This window comes from Mobula hypostoma, chromosome 1 (genome assembly GCF_963921235.1).
Source record: "Mobula hypostoma chromosome 1, sMobHyp1.1, whole genome shotgun sequence".
NCBI lineage: Eukaryota > Metazoa > Chordata > Chondrichthyes > Myliobatiformes > Myliobatidae > Mobula > Mobula hypostoma.
This window is the reverse complement of record NC_086097.1, coordinates 33,811,207-33,835,736: the sequence shown is the minus strand read 5'-3', so window position 1 is coordinate 33,835,736 and position 24,530 is coordinate 33,811,207. Positions and strand designations below refer to the sequence as shown.

General features: G+C 42.2%; 1 protein-coding gene and 1 long non-coding RNA gene across 2 annotated transcripts in view; one reads left to right on the top strand and one right to left on the bottom strand.

The window, feature by feature from the left end:
• The window catches only part of LOC134345459 (uncharacterized), a 30,266-nt gene extending 24,397 nt beyond the window's left edge, over positions 1-5,869 (bottom strand). Inside the window, exon 1 of the long non-coding RNA XR_010017701.1 lies at positions 5,836-5,869. This is a non-coding gene — a long non-coding RNA (uncharacterized LOC134345459). The remainder of the gene's footprint in view (positions 1-5,835) is intronic.
• rin3 (Ras and Rab interactor 3) overlaps positions 1-24,530 on the top strand; it is a 117,104-nt gene that overhangs the window by 59,400 nt on the left and 33,174 nt on the right. The window contains exons 5-6 of the mRNA XM_063046144.1: positions 19,455-19,546; positions 21,203-22,624. Of these exons, the coding sequence (XP_062902214.1) occupies positions 19,455-19,546; positions 21,203-22,624 (1,514 nt within the window). The remainder of the gene's footprint in view (positions 1-19,454; positions 19,547-21,202; positions 22,625-24,530) is intronic.

Sequence of the window (24,530 nt, the reverse complement as noted above, 5' to 3'; positions counted from 1 at the left end):
TATCAAGGATGCATCTCACCCTAACCATGGACTTTTTACTCTCCTCCCATCTGGTAGGTGCTACAGGAGCCTCCGCTCCCGCACCAGCAGGCTCAGGAAGAGTTTCTTTCCTGAGGCTGTGACCCTGCTGAACCTCACATCACAGCGCTAAGCAGTATTGCACCCATATTGTACTGTCTCAGTACTTTTATATTTGTGTGCTGTAGCACTTACTTTTTATTCGCAGTTATTTTGTAAATAATACTATTCTTTTGCACTTCTGGTCAGATGCTAATTGCATTTCATTGACTTTTGTATCTGTACTCGGCACAATGACAATAAAGTTGAATCTAATCTAATCTAATAATATTACAGAATTAGTAAAGTAACTGACTAATAGTAAGAGTCAAACCTTCATTTGCATCTTTATCTTGTCTTAGTATGCCAAATGGCTCCAGCCTTATGCTGTGGAAAGAGAAGCAATGCTCTTCAAAGACCTCTCTTGCCTGGATTGATTTCACACTATCTGTAAACCATCCATGCCTGAGCATTATTTTAACCCATGCCTTGCTGCAACTTCCTAAAGAACCTTCAGCCCAACTAGTTCATGCCAATTGAATCCAGTTCATTCCATTGGTTCTGGTGCTCCCTCAGCTGAGATCCCAGGTCATCTTTCAGTTCCATCCTAGTCACATCTCCAAGTAATTGAACCATTGTTTACCATCACAATTACTCAGTTCTTCCCACATACCTCTAATCTCATGAGGTGTTGCTCCAATCTCCATCAATCTAATAATATAGCTTTGAACGTCCCCATCTTTGTTTCCATTCTCTTCACATAGAAACAGGCTGCATCAGGTTAGAGGAGGGGAAGATGGTGGCGCGACCCAGTGCGCAGCGGCCACTTCGGTGAATGATATCTGTTATCTGTCAAGTAGGGTGCCATGCACAATCCTGATTTGATGGAGACAGACGTCAGAGCACGGAGGAACATCTGGAGAAACTTCTGAAATGCCTCCTTCGCTGCCGCTGCTACTGTGTGATCCAGAATCTCCGGAGGAGAAGGCCCCGAGTCCTCGGCTTCGCTTGTTGCTCGGCGGCCGGGGCCAGGGTCGAAGCGCTCGGCAGAGATGATGGTCGGTGCTCGGTGTCGGAGGGCTGGTCGGAGGCTCGAAGTTTTCAGACGGACTCAGAGTGGGCTGTGGTCAGGTGCTTCCAATGCATTGACAGTTGTCAGCGCCTGGAGGTTTATGGCAGGGAGAGTTTCTCCCTTTTGCCGCCTACTATCGGGACTATCGGGAGTCGATCGGAACTTTGAGACTTTTTTTTTTACCATGCCCATGGTCTGCTCTTTATCAAATTATGGTATTACTTTGCACTGCTGTAACTATACGTTATAATTATGTGGTCTTGTCAGTGTTAGTCTTTGGTTTTGTCCTTTTTTTTTGTGATATCACTCTGGAGGAACATTGTATCATTTCTTAATGCATGCATTTCTAAATGACAATAAACGAGGACTGAGTGTCTTCATAATCTAATCCAATCATCTGAACGATCTTATCGCAGTTAGCAGCAACAAGTGCAAAATTAGTTGTATAGTCCTTGAATTGTTATCTATGCATGCCATTACGCCTGGTGATTACAGTTTTACTTATATTCACAAATAAAGTTCAAGAAGGTTTTGTCCAATATTGCAACCCCTCAGTTCACTGATGTAGTTCTACCAGCTCAGTTTTAAGGCTTTGATCAGATTGGCTAAGTTGGGTCACCTGCTCATCTCACCGTTCATAAGATGAACTTAAAGGAATACTGAAGTTTCAGATTCACTGAAGCTTTGCTGTTGCTAGACTTAGAGCGTAGCCAACATGTTCAAATATTATCTGAGTTGCAAAAATATACTTTGCTTTAAGACATAAAAACTTAAAAGGAAATGTGATTCATCCTTTGCTGACAAAGGAATTAAAAACAGTGTTAAATCAAAGGGAGGGGCCAATAAAATTATCAAATTCAGGATTAGCATGAAGTTTGCAACAATTTTAGAACCAAGTAAAGGAATTTGCAAGAAATTGATAAAGAAAACCAAGTCAGAATATTAATTGCAAATTGACTAGAAGCACAATATCAGATCAAAGGAAAAATATTTATAGATAAATGAAGTACAAAGGATGAAGACTATAAAAAGCCTACAAAAGAACTACACTGATCACATCTCAGAACTGAATCTGCATCCTAAAGACTCACTTTCAAGCACTCTTTTACAACTCATATCCTTAATTTTTTTTTAATTTTTGCACTGTTTGTCTTTTTATTGCACGTTTGATGTTGGTTAATCTTCCTTTTTTCTAGATTTTGTACTTCTATATTTTTCTTGTAAACGTCTGCAAGAAAATGGATCGCAAAGTACTATATGGTACAAATTTACTTTGGAATTTGAAATTTATATGGACTTCATAGAAAGCAAAATGCATGCTTGATGGCAAGCATAGACTCAATGGGCCTAATGGCCTGTTCCCATTGCTATATCTCTACAGCTTTACTACTGGGGACCAATTTGGGCACCTTACAGACAGAAGCAGGAGAACTTAGAATAGAGATGGCAAAAGAATTAATATTTCATAGAAAGAGGGGCACAACATCTGAAAAGTGGAAAAATAATCAAGCAAGAATTAGGAATATTGGATTAATTTAAAAAATAGTATGGAGAATTTGATGAATTTGCGGGTTTCCAACAATTTACATCCCAGAGTTTTGACAGAGGAGCGGTAGTGGATGTTCTGATTATCAGAAGTAATTTCTGGAAGGACTCCTGCAGATTGGATGGCAGCACGTACCTATTATTTAACAATACAGGAAATAAAAAGCTACTGGCATTTTACTTGAACACCAGTGATGGGAAAATGGCTGTTATCTACAATGAAAAGCATGACTGCAGAATACCTGAAATGAATAAGTGTTAAAGAAGAGTCAGCATGGAGTGACAAAAGGAAAATCACGTTTGACTAATCTGTTACAGTTCTCTGAAGAAGTGACTCACAGAATAGAGAAAGAGGAACAAGTACTTGTGGTGTATTTGGATTTGCAAAAGGATCAGCAAGACCAGAGAATGTGAAACAAGGCTTAATATACAGTTTTAGACAATAAGACCATGAGACTTAGGAGCAGAATTAGGCTATTCAACCCATCAAGTCTGCTCTACCATTCCATGATGGCTGATTTATTATCTCATTCAACCCCATTTTCCTGCTTTCTCCTCATAACCTTTGATACCCTTACTAATGAAGAACTTGGCAACCTCCACTTTAAGTATACTCAATAACTTGGCTGCCACAGGAGTCTGCGGTTACCAATTCACAGATTCACCACCCTCTGGCTAAAGAAATGCCTCTTCATCTCTGTTCTAAAGGGATGTCCTTCTATTCTGCTGCTATACCGCCTGGTCCTAGACACCCCCACTATGGGAAGCATCTCTCCACATCCATTCCAACTTGGCCTATCAATATTCAGCAGGTTTCAATGAGATCCCCCTACCCCCTCATTCTTCTAAACTCCAGCAAGTATAGGCACAGAACCATCAAACTCTCTTCACACATTAACCCTGTCATTCCTGGAACTATTCTCCTGAAACTCCTCTGGACCCTCTCCAATGGCAGCACATCTATTTCCCTGGGAAAAAGAGGCTTTCACAGAGAGAGTGGTGGGTGCATGGAATGCACTGCCAGCAACAGTGGTTGAGGCAGATACAATAGGGTCTTTTAAGAGATTCTTAGATAGGTACATGGAGTTTAGAAAAATAGAGGGCTATGCGGTAGGGAAATTCTAGACAGTTTCTAGAGTAGGTTACATGGTCGGCACAACATCATGGGCCAAAGGGCCTGTAATGTGCTGTAGATTTCTATGTTCTATGTTCTATTTATTCGTAGATAACGGGCCCATAGCTGCTCACAATATTCCAAGTACGGTCTAACCAATGCCTTATAAAGTCTCAGCATTACAACTTTGCTCTTGTATTCCAGTCCTCTCAAAGTGAATGCTAACATTGCATTTGCTTATTTAACACCGACTCAAGCTGCAAATTAACTTTTAGGGAATCCTGCACGAGGAATCCCAAATCCCTTTACGCCTCCAATTTTTGAATTTTCTCCCCATTTAGAAAATAGTCCATGCCTTTATTCCCTTTCCCAAAGAGCATGACCATACACTTCCATTTGTTAATTCTTTGCCCATTCCCCCAATCTACCTAAATCCTCATGCAGATACCCTGCTTCCTCAACACGACCTGCCCCTCCACCTATCTTTGTAATGTCTGCAAACCCGGCCACAAAGCCATCTATTCCACCATCCAAATCATTGATATATAACTTTAAACCCCAACACCTGTGGATCACCACTATTCACCAGCAGCCAATATGAAAAGGCCCCCTTTATTCTCACTCTTTGCCACCTACCAGTCAGTCAATCTTTTGTCCATGTAGCACCTTTCCTGTAATACCCTTACTTTGTTAAGCAACCTTATATACAGCACCTTGTCAAAGGCCTTTTGAAAATCTAAGTAAAAAACATCCACTGACTTTCCTTTGTCTATCCTGCCTGTTATTTCCTCAAAGAGTTCCAATTATTTTGTCAGGTAAGACTTTTCCTTAAGGAAACTATGCTGACTTTGGCCTATTCCATCATGGACTTCCAAGTACCCTGAAACCTCATGTTGAATAATGGACTCCAACATCTTCCCAACCAATGAAGTCAGGCTAACTGCCTATAATTTCCTTGCTTCTGTCTCTCTCCCTTCTTAAAGGGTGGAATGACATTTTCAATTTTCCATTCCAGAATCTAGTGATTCTTGAAAGATCATTACTAATACCTCCACAATTTCTTCAGTTGCCTCTTTCAGAACCCTAGGGTGTGGTCCACCTGGACAAGGTGACTTATCAACCTTTAGAGCTTTCAGCTTCCCAAACACCTTCTCCTTAGTAACAGCAACTACGCTCACTTCTGCCCCGTGACACTCTTGAATTTCTGGCATACTGTTTGTGTCTTCCATGATGAAGATGGACACAAAATATGCTATTACTACCTCTCCAGTGTCAATTTTCCAGCAGTCCCATACCCACCCTCACCTTTGTTCTACTCAGCATATAGCTGAAGAAGCTTGTTATGCTGATACTATCAGGTAGCTTACCTTTGTATTTCATCTAGTATCTCTTTACGGCTTATTTAGTTGCCTTCTTTTGTTTTTTAAAAGCTTCCCAATCATCTAACTTCAGTACTTATGTTTTGCTTTTATGCTGTCTTTGACTTCCCTTGTCAACCTTCCTTCCCTTCCCTTCCCTCTGTAATTCCCTTTACTCCACTGTAATACCGATACATCTAACTTTTAAGTTCTTTCTCTCAAATTGCAGTGTGAATTCTATCATATCATGATCACCGCCTCCTAAGGGTTCCTTTACCTTAAGATTCAGAATCAAATCTGGTTCATTGCTCAACACCCAATCCAGAATTGCCTTTCTCCTGATGTGTTCAACCACAAGCCGCTCTAAAACGACATCTGATAGGCATTCTACAAATTCCCTCTCTTTGGATCCAGCACCAACTGGATTTTTCCAATCGATTTGCATATTGAAATCCTCTATGACTATCATAATATTACTCTTTTTACATGCCTTTTCTATCTCACATTATAATTTGTAACCCACATCCTGGCTACTGTCCGGAAGCCTGTATGTAACTCCCATCAGGGTCTTTTTATCATTGCAGTTTCTTAACTCTACCCACAAGAGTTCTACATCTTCCAATCCTATGTCTTTCTAAACATTTGATTTCATTTTTTACCAACACAGCAACCCCACACCTTCTGCCTACCTGCCTGTCCTTTTGATACAAGGTGTATCCTTCGATGTTAATCTCCCAACTATAATCTTCTTTAAACGATGACTCAGTGATGCCCACGTCACACCTGCTAATCTCTAACTACGCTACAAATTCATCTACCTTATTCTGTATTCTGTGTGCATTCAAATATAACACCTTCAGTCCTGTGTTCATCACCATTTACAATTTTGTTCTCACGTTACACTTCAACTCATCCCGCAGACTGTAATTTTGCCCTATCATCTCCCTGTCCTTCCTCACAGTCTCATTGCATCCTGTTCCTCAGCCACACATTCATCTGCCAAATCATCCTATTCTTACTCTCTCTGGCACATTTCACAGGCTGCAATCCAGAGATTTCTACCCTGGAGGTCCTGCTTTTCAGCTTTATACCTAACTCTCTATATTCTGTCTTCAGCAACTCCTGTCATGGTTTAAGAACTGGTTATTGAGCAGAAAACAAGGACAGAAATAAATGGATTATTTTCAGATTGTCAGCCAGTGACTAGTGGATCACCACTGGGATCAGTACTGGAGCCTAGTCTATTCAGCATCTATATCAACAACTTAGCTAAGGGATCCAAGCATCATATTTTCAAGTTGGCTGTCAGAACTAAACCAAATGAGATTGTGAGTACAGTGGAGTGCACAGAGAAATTTGGACAAGCTGGGTAAACTGTGAGGAGATTTGGTATGTCACCGTAGACGCTCACAAACTTCTACAGATGTACCATGGACAGCATTCTGACTGGCTGCATCACCATCTGGTATGGTGGGGTGGCTACTACACAGGATCGATATAAGCTGCAGAAAATTGTAAATTCAGTCAGCTTCATCATGAGCACCAGCCTCCCCAGCATCCAGGCCATCTTCAACGAGCGATACCTCAAAAAGGTGGCATCCATCATTAAGGACCCCCATCACCCAGGACATAACCTTTTCTCACTGCTACCATCAGTGAGGAGATGTCGGAGCCTGAAGGCACACACTCAATGATTCAGGAACAGCTTCTTCCCCTCTGCCATCCAATATCTGAATGGACTACACTACCTCACCACTTTTTTTACACTAATTATTTAATTAAACTTCATATATTTATATATATTTCTTACTGTAATTGACACTTTTTATTATTCTGTATTGCAATATGCTTCTGCTGCATAACAACTTTCATGATTTCATGGACACATGCCGGTGATATTAAACCTGATTCTGTTTCTGATTCTGATTCTGAACTGTGAGGTCATCCACCTTGGTGCACAAAGCAGACCTCAGAATTTATTAAATTGTTCAGGAATGGCTAGTGTTGAGGTTCCTAGTGACATAGCTATGCCATCTGCAAGTCACTGAAGGCCAATATGCAAGTGCATCTGATGATTAGGAGGACAAGCGGCATGTTAGCCCTTATTAAAAGAGTATTTCAAAACAGGATTAAGTAAGTCTTATTTTAATTGTATAGGGTCTTGGAGAAACTACCTTTCCTGTGCCACAGGGAACAAACCACCAACCACAAACACCACTTACTGTTGCCCACACTGCATCAAAGTATGTGGAATGCAGATCGACCTCTATAGACAACGTCTCAGGGAAACATCATACTCAACTCGAGTGATCACACTACCATTGCATCCTGAGTACTGTGTAGTGTCTTATTCTCCTCATCAAAGAAACAATGTACTTTCTGTAAAGAGTGTACAGTGAACATTTGTTAGACTGGTTCTTGGAATGATATTTTTGCCAGATGAGCAAAAACTGAGTTGAATTAGACTGTATTCTTTAGGTCTAGAGAAATGAGAGGAGAACTCATCGAAGTTAACAAAATTCTCAAAGAGCTTGATAGGCTAAATACAGAGTGGATATCTCCCCTGACTAAAGAGTTTGTCATCATTGAGCACAGTTTGAGAATAAGGGGTGGGCTATTTAGTACTAGGATGAGGAAAATGTTCTTATATTAGAGGGCAGTAAACCTTTGGAATTCACAACCAATTCTCCTCCTCTACCACTCTCCTCCGTTTGGTGGAACCGGTCCTCACTCCCAATAGTTTCTCCTTCGGCTCCTCCCATTTCTATCAAACAAAAGGTATAGCAGTGGGCACTCGCATGGGTCCCAGCTATGACTGCCTTTTTGTTGGCTACATGGAACAGTCCATGTTCCAAGCCTACACCAGTATCACTCTCCAACTCTTCTTGCGCTACATCACAACTGCGTTGGCGCTGCTTCCTGCACCCATGGTGAGCTCATTGACTAATTAACTTTGCCTCCAACTTCCACCCTGCCCTCAAATTTACCTGGTCCATTTCCAACACCACCCTCTTTCTCGATCTCTCTGTCTCCATCACTGGAGACAGTCTGTCTACCACAGATAAACCCACTGATTCTCACAGCTACCTGGACTATACCTCTTCCCATTCTGTCCCTTGTAAAAATGTCACCCCCTTCTCTCAGTTCCTCCGTCTCTGCCGCATTTGCTCTTGGTATCAGGCTTTTCATTCCAGAACTACCCAGTTGTCCTCCTTCTTCAAACAAAGGGGCTTCCAGCACATAATTCTCCGTAGCTTCCACCATCTCCAATGGGATCCCACCACCAAGCACAGCTTTCCCTCCTCCACCCCACTTTCTGCTTTCCGCAGGGATCACTCTCTACACGACTCCCTTATCCATTCGTCCTTCCTCACTGATCTCCCTCCCGGTACTTATCCTTACTGTCACGTGACCAGCAACAATGAATATAGAATTGAGTCAGGTTTTATAAACAAACATAACCCTTTATTAAACTCTGTTCAACAATAGCAAAAAGTATTCAAACGACTAACTTAACCGGCAGTTAACTGCTATACGGCAACTCTGGAACTGTTCTTAAAGTGGTAAATTCGAAAGTCCAAGTGATTGACACAGTCAATAAGGAGGGACTTCTCTGGAAATGGATTTCTTCAAAGACATGACATTACTGCTGATTCTGTCCAAAGGATTCACGATGAAGGAAATAAAACGGCTTAAAGGAACTGACCTTTTCCCTGGCAAATGAACACTGCACAAACCTTCCTGATCTTACAGGGGTTATCTCAGATGCAGCCCTCTATTTCTGAACAAAGATTCAATAAGGTCGATCCTGAATTAAACCGCCGAACGACACCAACTTTACACAATCCTTCAGGTTCCCGTACTTTAGTAAAGTCTTCACTCTCCAATACTAGACTTAGAATAGAAAGTAAAACTCCACTTTAAAACGAAACTGCGTCATGAGACGAATACGCAGCATAACGGAGTAACTGACAAGTTAAACAACGAATCAACTGCGTAACAACAGGGGTTTCCTGTTATACACCCATTGAGAACATGTCCTCACGTGACCTCACACCGGCAGGAAAATTACATCACCCCACCGTCACAAGATCATTACATCATGCTCACAAGATACTCAATTACATCATGGTCGTAAGACAGTCACAAGATACCCACGAGGTATGTAACATTACAAGCGGAACAAGTGCCATACCTACCTGTACACCTCCTCCCTCACTACCATTCAGGGCTACAAACAGTCCTTCCAGATGAGGCGACACTTCACCTGTGAGTCTTTTGGGGTTATCTACTGTATCCGGTGCTCCCGGTGTGACCTCCTGTATATCGGTGAGACCTAATGCAGATTGGGAGCCTATGCTCTGTCCACCAGAAGAAAGGGGATCTCACGATGGCCACCCATTTCAATTCTACTTCCCATGCACATTCCGAAATGTCAGTCCATGGCCTCCTCTACTGCCGTGATGAGGCCACACTCAGGTTGGAAGAGCAACACCTTATATTCTGTCTGGGTAGCAAACACCCTGCTGGCAAGAAAATTGATTTCTCAGACTTCCAGTAATTCCCCCCCCCCCCAACTTTGCACCATTTCCGAATCCTGTTTCCCTCTCTCACCTTATCTCCTTACCTGCCCATCACCTCCCTCTGGTGCTCCTTCCCCTTCCCTTTCTTCCATGGCCTTCTGTCCTCTCCTATCAGATTCCCCCTTCTCCAACACTTTATCTCCTTTCACTAATCAACTTCCTGGCTGTTCTCACCTCCCATCCCCTTCTCCCGGTTTCACCTATCACCTACTACCTTGTATTTTTTCCTCCCCTACCCCCACCTTCTTACTCTAACTTCTCCTCTCTTTTTCCAATCCTGATGAAGGATTTTGGCCCAAAACATTGACTGTTAACTGTTTTCCATAGATGCTGCTGAGTTCCTGTAACATCTTGTGTGTTCTGCTTTGGAATTCCCTGCTAGGAGGACTGTGAATATTCAACCATCATCTTCATTCAACACTAAGATCATCAGACTTTGGAACATTTAAGGAATCAAGGGATGAGGGGCCTTTGTAGAAAATGGTGCCAGGGTAGATGATCAGCCATGCATGAACTTTGTGAATGGTAGCCCAGGTTCAAAAGGCCATTTGGCCCACTTCTATTCCAGTTTATGCACCAGAATTAACCACTAATTCTGAATTAGCAAACCCAATTTACCAATATGTAATTTTGTGGAGACATGATTGGCTCAGGGGTTTAGCTGACAGTGATACTCTTTTGGTCCACTCTTATTTTCTTCAGATGGTATGGCTACCCTATACATGGCACACCAGTTGTATATAGTAGATATTGACTATTGAGGCAATGATAACCATTGTTGTACTTATCCTGGGCACATCAGTGTGTTCAATATGCAATCTACACCATCAAATTCAAAAGACTAAGATGAACTGATATTGGTTTATGTGCAACTGATCATTCATCTGATTTCACAATAGTCGAAAGCCAACACAGTTACCTTGGTCAGATGTTTTTTTCTTTTATGCAACATTCAATAATTCTGTGAAATGTAATGAAACCCGAAGCAGGGAATGATTCATTTCCTGGCTTTGGGCAGTCATTAGTTTGTGTGCATATTTGGGGCAATGTTAAAGATTGCCTTCATGGAACCAAAGAGCAGAAGAGAAATTTATCTTGGTATTTCATCTTATCTACTGATGTCTCTTTCTGTCTCTATCTCTGGAGACAGCTTATCTACTGGTGTCTACTATAAGCCTACGGACTCTCACAGCTATCTGGACTATTCCTCTTTTCACCCTGTCGCCTGCAAAAATGCCATCCCCTTCTCACAATTCCTCCATCTCCGCCGCATCTGCTCTCAGGATGAGGCTTTTGCTTCCAGGATGAAGGAGATGTCCTCCTTTTTTAAAGAAATGGGCTTCCCTTCCTCAACCATCAACTCTGCTCTCAAACATATCTCCCCCATTTTACGCATATCTGCTCTCACTCCATCCTCCCGTCACCCAACTAGGAATACAGTTCCCCTTGTCCTCACCTACCACCCCACCAGCCTCCGGGTCCAACATATTATTCTCCGTAACTTCCGCCACCTCCAACGGGATCCTACCACTAAGCGCATCTTTCCCCTCCCCCCCTGCTTTTCGCAGGGATCGCTCCCAACACGACTCCCTTGTCCATTCATCTCCCCCATCCCTCCCCACCAATCTCCCTCCCGGCACTTATCCTTGTAAGCGGAACAAGTGCTACACATGCCCTTACACTTCCTCCCTCACTACCATTCAGGGCCCCAGACAGTCCTTCCAGGTGAGGCGACACTTCACCTGTGAATCGGCTGGGGTGATATACTGCATCTGGTGCTCCCGATGTGGCCTTCTATACATTGGTGAGACCCAACACAGACTGGGAGACCATTTCACTAAATACCTACGCTCTGTCCACCAGAGAAAGCAGGATCTCCCAGCGGCCACACATTTTAATTACACATCCCATTCCCATTCTGATATGTCTATCCACAGCCTCCTCTACTGTAAAGATGAAGCCACACTCAGGTTGGAGGAACAACACCTCATATTCCGTCTGGGTAGCCTCCAACCTGATGGCATGAACATTGACTTCTCTAACTTCCGTTAATGCCCCACCTCCCCCTCATACCCCATTCGTTATTGCCCATCTTCTGGGCTTCCCCACTCCCCCTTTCTTTCTCCCTAGGCCTCCCGTCCCATGATCCTCTCATATCCCTTTTGCCAATCAACTGTCCAGCCCTTGGCTCCATCCCTCCTCCTCCTGTCTTCTCCTATCATTTTGGATCTCCCCCTCCCCCTCCCACTTTCAAATCTCTTACTAGCTCTTCTTTCAATTAGTCCTGACGAAGGGTCTCAGCCCGAAATGTCGACTGTACCTCTTTCTATAGATGCTGCCTGGCACCTGCTGTGTTCACCAGCAACTTTTGTGTGTGTTGCTTGGTATTTCATGGCTGGTTTCAAGACTGTTGAAGAGATACACTAATGACAATAGTACTTTCTGCCCAGTCTAGAGAAATGCAACCGTCTAGCATATTCAGAGAAAAACCAGGAGAAGGTATTATGTATAATAACTAACAATATGACAACTGATTACTAACGGAAGGAAGTGGAGAGAGTCCAGAGAAGATTTCACAGCTTTTTTCCTGAGTTGGAGACTTTCATTTAAGAGAAGTTAGATAGGCTGGGTTTGTTTTCTTGGCAAGACAAGGTTGAAAAGGGGACCTATTAGAGATCATAGAGTCATACAGCATGGAAGTAGGACATTTGCCCAGTATGTCCATGCCAACTACTGGATGTCCATCTGAATCAACCTTATCTTGAAGCACTTGGACCATAGTCTTCAGAGATTGGACAACTTAGATGCTCATCGAGAGACCTGTTAAATGCTGTTAGTAAATCTGCTTCCACCATTCCCTCAGGCAGACCATTCTCTGGGCAAAAAATGGTCTCCCTCAGATCCCCTCTAAATCTCTTACCTTTTCCCCTAAGTCCAAGGCTTCTAGTTTTATTCACCTCTGATTAGAGGAATAACTTTCTGCCATGTACCCTACCCTTATCCTTTGTAAATTTCTATACTTTAATCATGTGGTATCTTAACCTCTTCCCCTCCAGGGAAAGACTAACCAGCTTCTCCAGTTTTTCCTCGTACTGAATGATTCCATCCCAGGCAACGTCCTGGTGAGTCTTCTCTGTACCCTCACCAGTGTTATCACCTCTTTCCTAAAGCGTGGTAACTAAAACTGCAGGAAGTATTCCAGCTAAAGTCTGTCCAAAGTTTTATAAGCAAAAATGAAACTGATGCTGCTTGCCTATCTGAGTTCCTCCAGCTGTTTGCCTTTTGCTCCACAGTCCAGTATGTTCTTTCTTGTGTCTCCAATGTTCTATACAGTTGACGCATAAACTCTCGTATTTCCTGACCGATCAAAGCCAAAATCCTATTTGCCTGCTTAACCATGTTATCTACCAGTAATGACACCTTAAGGATCTTTGAACTCGCAAGCCAAGTCCTTCTGTTCCTCAATATGCCCTGAGACCTTACCATTCATGATGTGCGCCTTAACTTCAATGGTATTTCCAGCATGTGTTACCTCACGTGAATCAGGATTAAACTTCATCTGCTATGTGCTTGTATACAAAAATATGAGGGGCATGGAATTGGTAGTGGGGGGAAACCTTTTCCCATTGCAGAGGTATCAAAAGCTGGAACCACAGGTTTAGTTCGGTAAAGAGTAAGAAGTTTAGAAGGGATGTGCAGAAGAATCCTTTTCACCCAGAGGGCGGTTGCAAACTGGAGAAAACTGTTGAGGGGCTGTGTTGGCAGGTACACCCCACACATTTGGGAAGTACCAAGACAAGCACATGAACAACTAAAGCATTGAACACTACAGACCAAAGGCTGCTACAGATGAGTATTGATAGGATTTGATGGTTGGTATGGGCATGTTAGGTCAAAGAGGCTTCTCCTATGGCTGTACAACTCCATAACTGTTAAGTAACCTCTGGCAGGTCATGTAAAGAATAATTCTCACAATTTATGTTTGATTTCAATTCGTATTGTTTGCTGAGTCACACATTAAACCACTACACCTGCAAACAAATGCAACAGTTCAGCATAATACAACACTGATCAGTGTTCAGTCTCCAAAGAAATTATGGAAGTTTAATCTCCTTATTTATTCTTGTTGGTGGATAGAGGTTTCTGTTTGAGAGTTAACACAAACAAGTAATAGTTTCACTGATACATAATCTGGCAAATGGTTCTAGGCACCAGGATTTGATGAGGAACAATGAGGAACAATTTTAAGTGGCTCTGTCAGAGAAAGCGTAACAGCAGTTGTCTGAAAGCAGAATTAGGACACATACAGCTCCAGTGAGTAGGGACCAAGTAATAACAGCCGGGCCCAAACCTATGTCAAGCAGAATGGCATTTTTATCATGAGAATCAGTGTCCTACACACCATATAATGCCTTTGGTTTAAGAGTACAATGTCCATGTCCTGCTCATTTTACACTAACATTCAGCACCTTAAGCAACAATCATTCAAAGAATGACTGAGGGCTGCCCAAAGGAATTTACAGCTTTGAGTTTCACAGGTCAGTGGGCATTTCTCTCAGGGCTGCTGCTAATTTATCCACCTGAGTTGCATCCTCTTCTATCCCTTCCGTGTCCAACCTCTTTAAAGTATTCAAGAGTCAGTCAACAATGAGAGGAGCTGGATCACCTCGCGCCCTCGCCAAATGGACAGGTCACAAGGAGCCCTGGTGCCGAAAGCTTCCAGTTACCAGATAGACCCCAGTTCAGTGGGTTTTGTTCATTGGAATATTATAGTGCAGAAACAGCCCATTCAGCTCATCAAACGTAGGACAGCACTTTCACCCACATCATTCAAATAATTGTCTATCCTTCTTTTGTTGAATCCCTTTGCACCTTGTCTTTCACCTTTCTCATCCCGGGTTTCTTCAGGATCAGTGTATAGTTCATTGGAAATATGTATCGTGCTGTAATCATACTGTATGTACTTTTGCACCGATTACACTTTGCTATCAGCCTGCAGGTGACTTAACATTCAGCTGATATGTGACTTGGTCTTAATATTAGCAAATTTAGTTCACTCAGCTCATATGAACATGTTTTGTAATAAAATTCCTGTTCATACTAAAGCCCAAAGCATACGCAGTTGTGAAAGTTCGCGTGAGTCATCAACAATGATGCCAAACCACAGGCATATTCTGAGGAACAAAGAAATCAATGTGATCATTGTCATTGCTATAATCCTTACCATCACTTGGAGTTATTAGAAATAGCTTACATCACGATACTTTTAGAGAAAAATGTGGTATTTTTATTAGGCTTGATCGTGACAAAATGGTGACAATATCTTACAGGAAACTTAAGCACAATATATGGATGGGGTTCCAGTGCACTACTGAAGGAGTACAGCACTAACAAAGATGTTGCTTTTGCTTTTGAGATGAGCATTGCATTAATGTTCTTCAGAATTTTCAAGATAATATATGAGGAGTTTTCCTGGTGAAGCTGTCAATATTTATCCCTAAAGTATTTTCAGTTAAAAAGTAATAATCTGATCATTTATTGAATTGTTAATTCTGCATGTACATTGGTTGCCATGTTTTCCAATGTTATAACAATGACTTTGCTTTACAAGCAATTAATTGTATTAGACCATCCTTCATGCTTCAAAATCAGATTGCAGCTGGGTGCCATGGTAGGGCAGCAGTAAGCGAGACACTATTAAAGCTTGGAATGTCGGATTTCAGTGTTCAGTTCTGGCGTCGGCTGTAAGGAGTTTGTACGTTCTCCCCACGACCGTGTTGGGTTTCCTCTGGGCCCTCTGGTCTCTTCCCACAGTCCAGAGACATGATGGCTAGTAGGTTAATTTGTCACTGTAAATTGTCCAGTGATCAGGCGACGGTTAAAGAGGAGGGTTGCTGGGTTGTGCAGCTCGTTGGGACAGAAGGGTCTGTTCTGTGCTGTAACTCTCAATAAATACAATTTTTAAAGATGAAAACTATCTAAAGCAAGGAAGGAAACTCCTAATGCCAGAAAGTCCTGGGAACCAGACATTGAAAGTCATTTGTTCTCAGGGAAGCTAAAGCATTCTGTTCAGTCCCTCAGCTCCAACTGATTAGCCCCACCCCCTTAATCTTGCAGGTCTCCCTAAAATTTGGGTTAAAAGATTCCTTAAATTAGAATAAATTTATCTGAATTTGTGCACGAACTGTTTCCTAGGGTTGCACTGTTCCAGTAAAGGGAAATAACTTGTCATGGTCTCTTCTCTATAAAGACAAGTATTGTCAATAGAAAAGTTATTTTAACTTAGAATGCTGCACATCTCACATAGAAAACCTGCAGCACAATACAGGGCCTTCGGCCCACAAAGCTGTGCCGAACATATCCTTACCTTAGAAATTACCTAGGGAGCAAAATTGTTCTCAGTTAAGGATTTTTGATTCCCTTCTAGGTTCTGGATATTGCTGGCATTCCTGTCTCAGTATGTGGACAGGCCGACCAGGGGGAATGCCATACTAGATCTAGTGCTAGGTAACGAACCGGGTCAGGTCACAGATCTCTCAGTAGGTGAGCATCTGGGGGACAGTGACCACCGCTCCCTGGCCTTCAGTATTATCATGGAAAAGGATAGAATCAGAGAGGATAGGAAAATTTTTAATTGGGGAAGGGAAAATTATGAGGCTATAAGGCTAGAACTTGCGGGTGTGAATTGGGATGATGTTTTTGCAGGGAAATGTACTATGGACATGTAGTCAATGTTTAGGAATCTCTTGCTGGATAACTTTGTCCCGGTGAGGAAGATAAAGAATGGTAGGGTGAAGGAACCATGGGTTGGCAAGTTTGCAGATGACACAAAGGTTGGTGGAGTTGTGGATAGTGTAGAGGATTGTCGAAGATTGCAGAGAGATATTGATAGAATGCAGAAGTGGGCTGAGAAGTGGCAGATGAAGTTCAACCCGGAGAAGTGTGAGGTGGTATACTTTGGAAGGACAAACTCCAAGGCAGAGTACAAAGTAAATGGCAGGATACTTGGTAGTGTGGAGGAGCAGAGGGATCTGAGGTACATGTCCACAGATCCCTGAAAGTTGCCTCACAGGTGGATAGGGTAGTTAAGAAAGCTTATGGGTGTTAGCTTTCATAAGTCAAGGGATAGAGTTTAAGAGTCGCGATGTAATGATGCAGCTCTGTAAAACTCTGGTTAGGTCACACTTGGAGTACTGTGTCCAGTTCTGGTTGCCTCACTATAGGAAGGATGTGGAAACATTGGAAAGGGTACAGAGGAGATTTACCAGGATGCTGCCTGGTTTAGAGAGTGTGCATTATGATCAGAGATTAAGGGAGATAGGGCTTTACTCTTTGGAGAGAAGGAGGATGAGAGGAGACATGATAGAGGTGTACAAGATATTAAGAGGAATAGATAGAGTGGATAGCCAGAGCCTCTTCCCCAAGGCACCACTGCTCAATACAAGAGGACATGGCTTTAGGTAAGGGGTGGGAAGTTTAAGGGGGATATTAGAGGAAAGCTTTTTACTCAGAGAGTGGTTGGTGCGTGGAATGCACTGCCTGAGTCAGTGGTGGAGGCAGACACACTGGTGAAGTTTAAGAGACTACTAGACAGGTATATGGAGGAATTTAAGGTGGGGGGTTATATGGGAGGCGGGGTTTGAGGGTCGGAACAACATTGTGGGCCGAAGGGCTTGTTCTATGTTCTATGTTCTATGTCAGCATTTATTATTAATAACCACCAGTCCCTCACTGTCTTCCCCCAAATGCCCTTCAGAAAAAGCTGATGCGCTACTGCTTCTTAAATAAAGGTTGTCGTTGTGGTGAAGATATACCAATGGAGCAGGGAAGTACTGAAACACCGTGATTTTATATCAATTATTGTCTTGGCAATCCATCTGAAATTCAACAAGCTATCTGTCCAGAACTAACTATCATATATTTCCTGCCTCAAACTGTTTTAATTCTTTCAGCAACCAAAAGATTTATGAGCTCCATTACTGATACCAATATTTTTGGGTAGTTAACTAAATATCTGTTTCCAAGCTAACCAGGCTAATAGTATGAACATTTTGCCATTGTTCTTTAGTAAATAATAAAATCTTGCACAATCTTGCACAGTTGATGACATGTCTTTTCTTTAGATAATGGGATGCATTAGAACAGGAGTCCCCAACCTTTTTTGCACAGCGGAGCAGTTGAATATTGACAATATTCTTGCAGACTGGCCAACCGAGGGGTGGGGAGGGTGTTCAAGTAAGGTTAAACTCACCTCAACATGTCTTTTACAGTTAGGGTTGCCAACTTTCTCACTCCCAGATAAGGGACAAAAGTAGCAGTCAAATTCCGGGACACTTGTGTTTACCCCGAGAAAGACTACCATGGCCATGAAGCCTTGCGCGGGCACCTGTGTGCGCATGCGCGTACGTGCTGATTTTTTTTCACAAATCAGTTTTGGCTTAATCTTCCCGACTATACTGTACATACATTATTTCTACTTTATATAGGCTGTGTATTTATCATATCATTCCTGCTTTTACTATATGTTAGTGTTATTTTAGGTTTTATGTGTTATTTGGCATGATTTGGTAGGTTATTTTTTGGGTCTGGGAACGCTTTAAAATTTTTCCCATATAAATTAATGGTAATTGCTTCTTTGCTTTACACCATTTCGGCACGAAAGGTTTCATAGCGGGGGGTGGGGTCAGTGTGGACATGGTGGAGGATTACAAATACCTAGGGATATGAATTGACAATAGACTGGACTGGTCAAAGAACACTGAGGCTGTCTACAAGAAGGGTCAGAGCCGTCTCTATTTCCTGAGGAGACTGAGGTCCTTTAACATCTGCCAGACGATGCTGAGGAATTTCTACGAGTCTGTGGTGGCCAGTGCGATCATGTTTGCTGTTGTGTGCTGGGGCAGCAGGCTGAGGGTTGTAGACACCAACAGAATCAACAAACTCATTTGTAAGGCCAGTGATGTTGTGGGGATGGAACTGGACTCTCTCACGGTGGTGTCTGAAAAGAGGATGCTGTCCAAGTTGCATGCCATCTTGGACAATGTCTCCCATCCACTACATAATGTACTGGTTGGGCACAGGAGTACATTCAGCCAGAGACTCATTCCACCCAGATGCAACACAGAGCGTCATAGGAAGTCATTCCTGCCTGTGGCCATCAAACTTTACAACTCCTCCCTTGGAGGGTCAGACACCCTGAGCCAATAGGCTGGTCCTGGGCTTATTTCCTGCATAAATAATTTACATATTACTATTTAACTATCTATAGTTTTATTACGATTTAATTATTTATGGTGCAACTGTAACGAAAACCAATTTCCCCGGGATCAGTAAAGTACGACTATGACTATGGGACAAACCAATTTAGCCCAATATATGGGATGTCCTGGCAAATACGGGGCAGTTGGCAACCCTATGTTCAAGTTCAACAGTGCATGACAGGAAATGAGGAAAGGTGCAGCTGACTCATATTGTTTCCTCGCGGCCCGGTAGCACATGCTTTGCAGCCGGGTACCGGTCCGCGGCCCGGTGGTTGGGGACCGCTGCATTAGAACACAGAAAATAGATCATTACAACACAGTACAGGTCCTTCGGCCCACAATTTTATGCTAGCCTTTGACCTACTCTAAGTGCAATCTATCTCTTCCCACCCACATGCCGTTCATTTTTGTATCATCCATATGCCTGTCTAAGAGTTTCCTAAACTTTGTTCTTTATGTTTACAGGGACATTCTGCCATCACCCCTGATGTTGCCACAAGTAATAGCAGAAGCAACAAGTTCCGAAGAACTGGAGGTTGCTTCACATCTGGGTATAGGTATGTAGCAAAGGGACGTCTGATGCACTGTTAGCTTTTTGAATAAGTCAACAAGTCACTGAAAGCCAATATGGAGGGGCAAAATTGATTATTGAAATCAAATGGTATGTTATCAGATACTATGAGTGCTTTGATTACAGGAGTAAGGAAACCTAATGCAATTATATGGGACCCTGTGAGCCTGCACCTGAAGAATGCTGGACAGGTCTCTCCTTACCTCAGAAAGGATGTATTTGTCATTAAGAGAATGTAGCAAAGACTCACTGGACGGATTCCAGGGAATTAAGTTTGCCAAATAAATGAAGAGAGGTTGAGTTGACGAGAGCTATCTTCCCTGGAGTTTAGAAAGAGGCAATGGTCTACACAATTCTGAGAGGGTTCAACAGGCTGGATGCAAAAGGATAATTCAAGGGTCACAGTCAGAATTAAATTTGGCTCTTTGGAACCGAGGGGAAGAGAAATTACTGAACTCCGAACGTAGTCATTTTCTGCACTGGAGGGCTGCGGGGCTCGGTCATTCAAAACAGAAATGGGGGATATATGGGATCAATAAGTATTGGGACCTTATGGCAAAGCAGGCTCAAAGATCCAGGCAACCTGCCCCTGCTCCTATTTCCGATGTTCTTACACTTAATCCTGTAACATCATTATCTCAACCAAAATGTTTCATTTGAAAAAAAAACTAAAAGCAGAGAACAATAAAAAAATCATACTCTAGTTCATTTCTAATTCTTTGTATTTGGAATTAGTTATGGGCCGCCTTTGACAGTGCTTTTATTCTGTTGTTTCCAACCAAACAAGGGCTTTACTGCTTGTTCACTGCATTTACTGCAAATGAACCAGCTAAAGCCCAGGAGAACAGTGCCAATAGTGTAGCTCTTATTGGAATTTCTGAGGCTCTGTCACCAAAGTTCTGGTAGGCATGTTTTAAAGCCATGCAAATTTCCCCCAACGTACTTAAAAGCAGAAAATCATAAACACAAAAAAAGAGTGCAGGTGCTGGAAATCCAAAGCAATGCACACACAATGCTGGAGGAACTCAGCAGGTCAGGCAGTATCTATGGAAATGAATAAACAGTCAACATTTCTCAGCCTGAAATGTCAACTGTTTATTCATTTTCAAAGATGCTGCCTGACCTGCTGAGTTCCTGCAGTAGTTTGTGTTTGTGTGTGTTGCTTTAAAAGCAGAAATAATATCTGTGTGATGAAAATGAGGATCCTGTGGGTTTTTTTTTTGTTTAGCTGGTCCGATGCAAGAAGTTGAATTCTTACTTAATGTTACAGACTCACCATTTTGGTGGGCAAATTGAATTCATAGATTTATGTGCCCATTTCATGATTCACTCAATTTTTCCCCCATGGATGGTATGGAAAAATGAAAAATGAACAAAATGCTCATGCTGACACGTTGCACAAATCTCCAAATGTCAGTCCCATGCAATGAGATTAAACAGAGTTCTGAAATCTGAGTGTAATGAATATCAGTGAAATATTTAGGTTTTAATGGAAGTAAACAGTGAAAAATATAGAATAAATTCTTAAGCTATACTCATCTGAAGGTTAACATCTTTTATCAGTATTTATCAGGCTATAAGGAACAATTTATGGCCATCTCTATTCATGAATCATCTCAATTCTCATTGTTCTCTGATTTAGATTTCTGGAACTCTTACATGAACAGAGGGGATCGAGGAGGAAGTTTGAAAGTTTCAAAAGACGTAAACGTTATTAATAGGCAAACTCAGAACTTTGCGACTGCTCCACGTCTGTCCTCTGGCAAGAGTGCTTGCTCATGTGAGATTGAATTGTCAGCAGGAAATGACAAGCTGTGGTTTGTTAATCCTGTATTTATAAAAGAATACTGCAGCACTGTCCATTCTTCTGAGCCACCACTACAGCGAAGTTCGAACCCTGCAAGTAACACAGATCTGAAAGTAAGGAGACCTCCACCTCTGCCACCCCGGCCAAAGCTCTCTGAGGTGATTGCTGTAACGTCTGACAATGACAGAAGGAGAAACCAGTTGCTGAAAGGTGAAGCGGCCAAGCAAAACACAGAAGTTCGTATCAGAAAGGACCAAGAAAGTTTAGCCGAGCCAATAAAGGAACTTGAGAGAAAAGAAGCTGAAATCAGGACCGTGAATATTGCAGAGCAAAACACTGACCACTTGCCTCCAGTCCCACCAAGGCGCCGGCCAGCAGAAAGGCAGCCTACAGACACTACATGTAACAAGAGCGAGGAGATGGCACAAAGCAACGGTAATACACAGAATGATGAGCTATCCGACCAAACTTGCATCAAGTCGACAGAGAACGAACAGAATTTGTTAAGTGAGAAAACCACAAATGTTGATACAAGCCTTACTAGCACCATTCCAGCCGGGCCTGACACAGAGCAAAGGAAACAGTCTTGTCAGCAGACACCCATTGCACCTCCAAGGAGGAAGAAAATTGCCAGGAGAGAAACCGAACGAGAAGGCACGACCACAGGTCAGGAAAGCAAAACACCAACAACTTCTGAGTTAAACACAGCAAAGGGTCTGTCAGAAGATGCTTCTGACTCCTCAGCCCAAAGTTTAACCAGCGCTGATAGTCAATCGGGTCAGCCAAGTAACTTCACTGAGTTGAAAATGGCTGATGAATCTCTGTACTCTCCTGAATGTAATGCAGTCAGCCCCACTGATGAAATAGACTCTTATTCGAACAGCAGCACAGAGGAAGAACTAGATTCGTTGAATACTCCTTCTAAACTCAAGAAGCAACACCAGTCCATGATGCTAAACAAGGCACGAAACAGACTGTCCATAATGACATTAACCAATGTTTTGAATGCCTTCCGTTCCACAGACAGAAAGATTATGAAGAAAATAACGGAACTTGCTCAAGAGAAGGCCTCTTACTTTGGTCAGTTGATTCAGGATTATAGAGCCTACACTTTGGAGATGATGGGAAATCAGACATCCAGCACAGAAATGCTGCAGGAGATCCGACAGATGATGACACAGCTCAAAAGCTATTTATTGCAAAGTACAGAGCTGACCTTAATGATCGACTCGTCTAATCAATCTGAAGATAAACTGGGTAATGATGAATCTTTACTATTCATACGTATAGGTAGAAATTTAGTATGTCCCTGTATGAATTCAAGGAGAATTTAGAATACCATGAAGTTAAGTTGGGCAGCACTGTAATGTAATGGTTAGTATTACACTATTACGGTGCCAATGACCTGTGTTCAATTCCTGCCACTGTCTGTAAGGAGTTTGTACTTTCTCCCCATCACCGCCTGGGTTTCCTCCTGGTGTTCTGGTTTCCTCCCACAGTCCAAAGACATGGGGGTTAGTAGTTTATTTGGTCACATGGGTGTAACTGGGCCGGAAGGGCCTGTTACCATGTTGTATCTCTGAAAATTAATAAAATAAAGTTTAGAATAAAGTAGTTCGGTGGCTGCTTGCAAAAAAAAATGATCAAGAGATGCGATTTTGACATCCACTTGCTGATAAATTTAAATTCAACAATTAAGTAAATCCGGAAACACATGTCAGTGCTGGTAATAGCAACCATAAAATTAGACAGAGTCAAGGTCGAGGCAGGTTGAATAAGCACAACTATATATATATATACGCACAAGTACAATGATAAACCTGTGTGTAGCAGCGTCACGGGTGCCTAAGAGAACAGTGTAAAACCTGTCTGGCTCACTAATGTCCTTCAAAGAAGGAAAACTGTAACCCTGTCCAGGCTGGCCTAAGTGTTACTGCGGACCCACCAATATGGATGAGTCTTAAATGGAGTTCGAAACACCCGAGTAAACCACTGGCTCTTAGATCTTGCCAGCAATGCCCACATCCTGCAAGCACATAACAATTTTAAAAAGAACATTAACAAATACTGTGAATTACAAAAGATTAAATCTGTAAAATATGGCTGCTTTCTACATGGTATTTCATTTTGAGTTACACTAGATGAAATTCTTGCATGGTTACAGGTCTCTGCCTTCCACGGAACTAATATACAGTAGGTTGAAATATAACAAATGAGAAAGTGATCTTTTGGAAATACTTCATCAAATTAAGAAAAGATTTGTTGTCATTTCTCAATTGACATTTGAATAAGAAGTCTTCTATAGACTGAATGCTGTGTATTAAATCTCTAAGTGAAGCAAGAAGACGTACCTCAGTAAAGATACCCAATAACCTAGCCCTGGGTCCTTTACTCCAGACATATACATCATGGGGCTCTCTGGGTTCACCTGGTGGGCTGAAACTGAGACTTAATTGGTTTATTAACAATGTTGTGATGTTTTTCACATCATTTAACAAAGAAGGTGGAGTATGTTGGAGGTCTGAGAAGGTGTGACAAGCAAAAACTTCAAGTCAACCCCAAGCCATGGCTTGCCTTTATTTGGACTGTAACCTGCAGAGACTGCACACTATTTGCATGCTGCTTCTAGTGGCAACCAAACTTGCCGAAAGCCAGCCGTACATTTGTGCTTGGCGTCTCACAATTTATCATAACCAACCCTATCAGCTGGTAGCAATAAGAAGAGAAATGGCAATCACTGGAAATTTCCTTTAGGGAATTACAAGAAGTAGCCCAGGAGATAATGTTGGCTCTGAACAACATTTGAAGATGCTTATCTCTTGTATCAGCTGAACTCATTGCAGCCAGAATCAGATGCAAACTTCAAATGGTATCTTCAGCAAGTCAGGTTTTACAGGGCTGCATCATTTCAGTGGGTTCACTATCCTCTTGGTTAAAGAAAGCTAAAATCCAAAGTATTATTGTGAAGACAATCTCTGGTCTCACTATTAGATACTATTGAAATAGTTGTTTTATACAAACACAACTTAGCCTTCCATATCCTTATACATCTCAATCTTCACATTTCTATTTCTAAATATAGCTCTTTGAGTCAATCTGGATGAATAAAACGAGACTTCTGACCTTCCTCCTTACTCTCCCTAAAACATTTAACAAGTGAGGA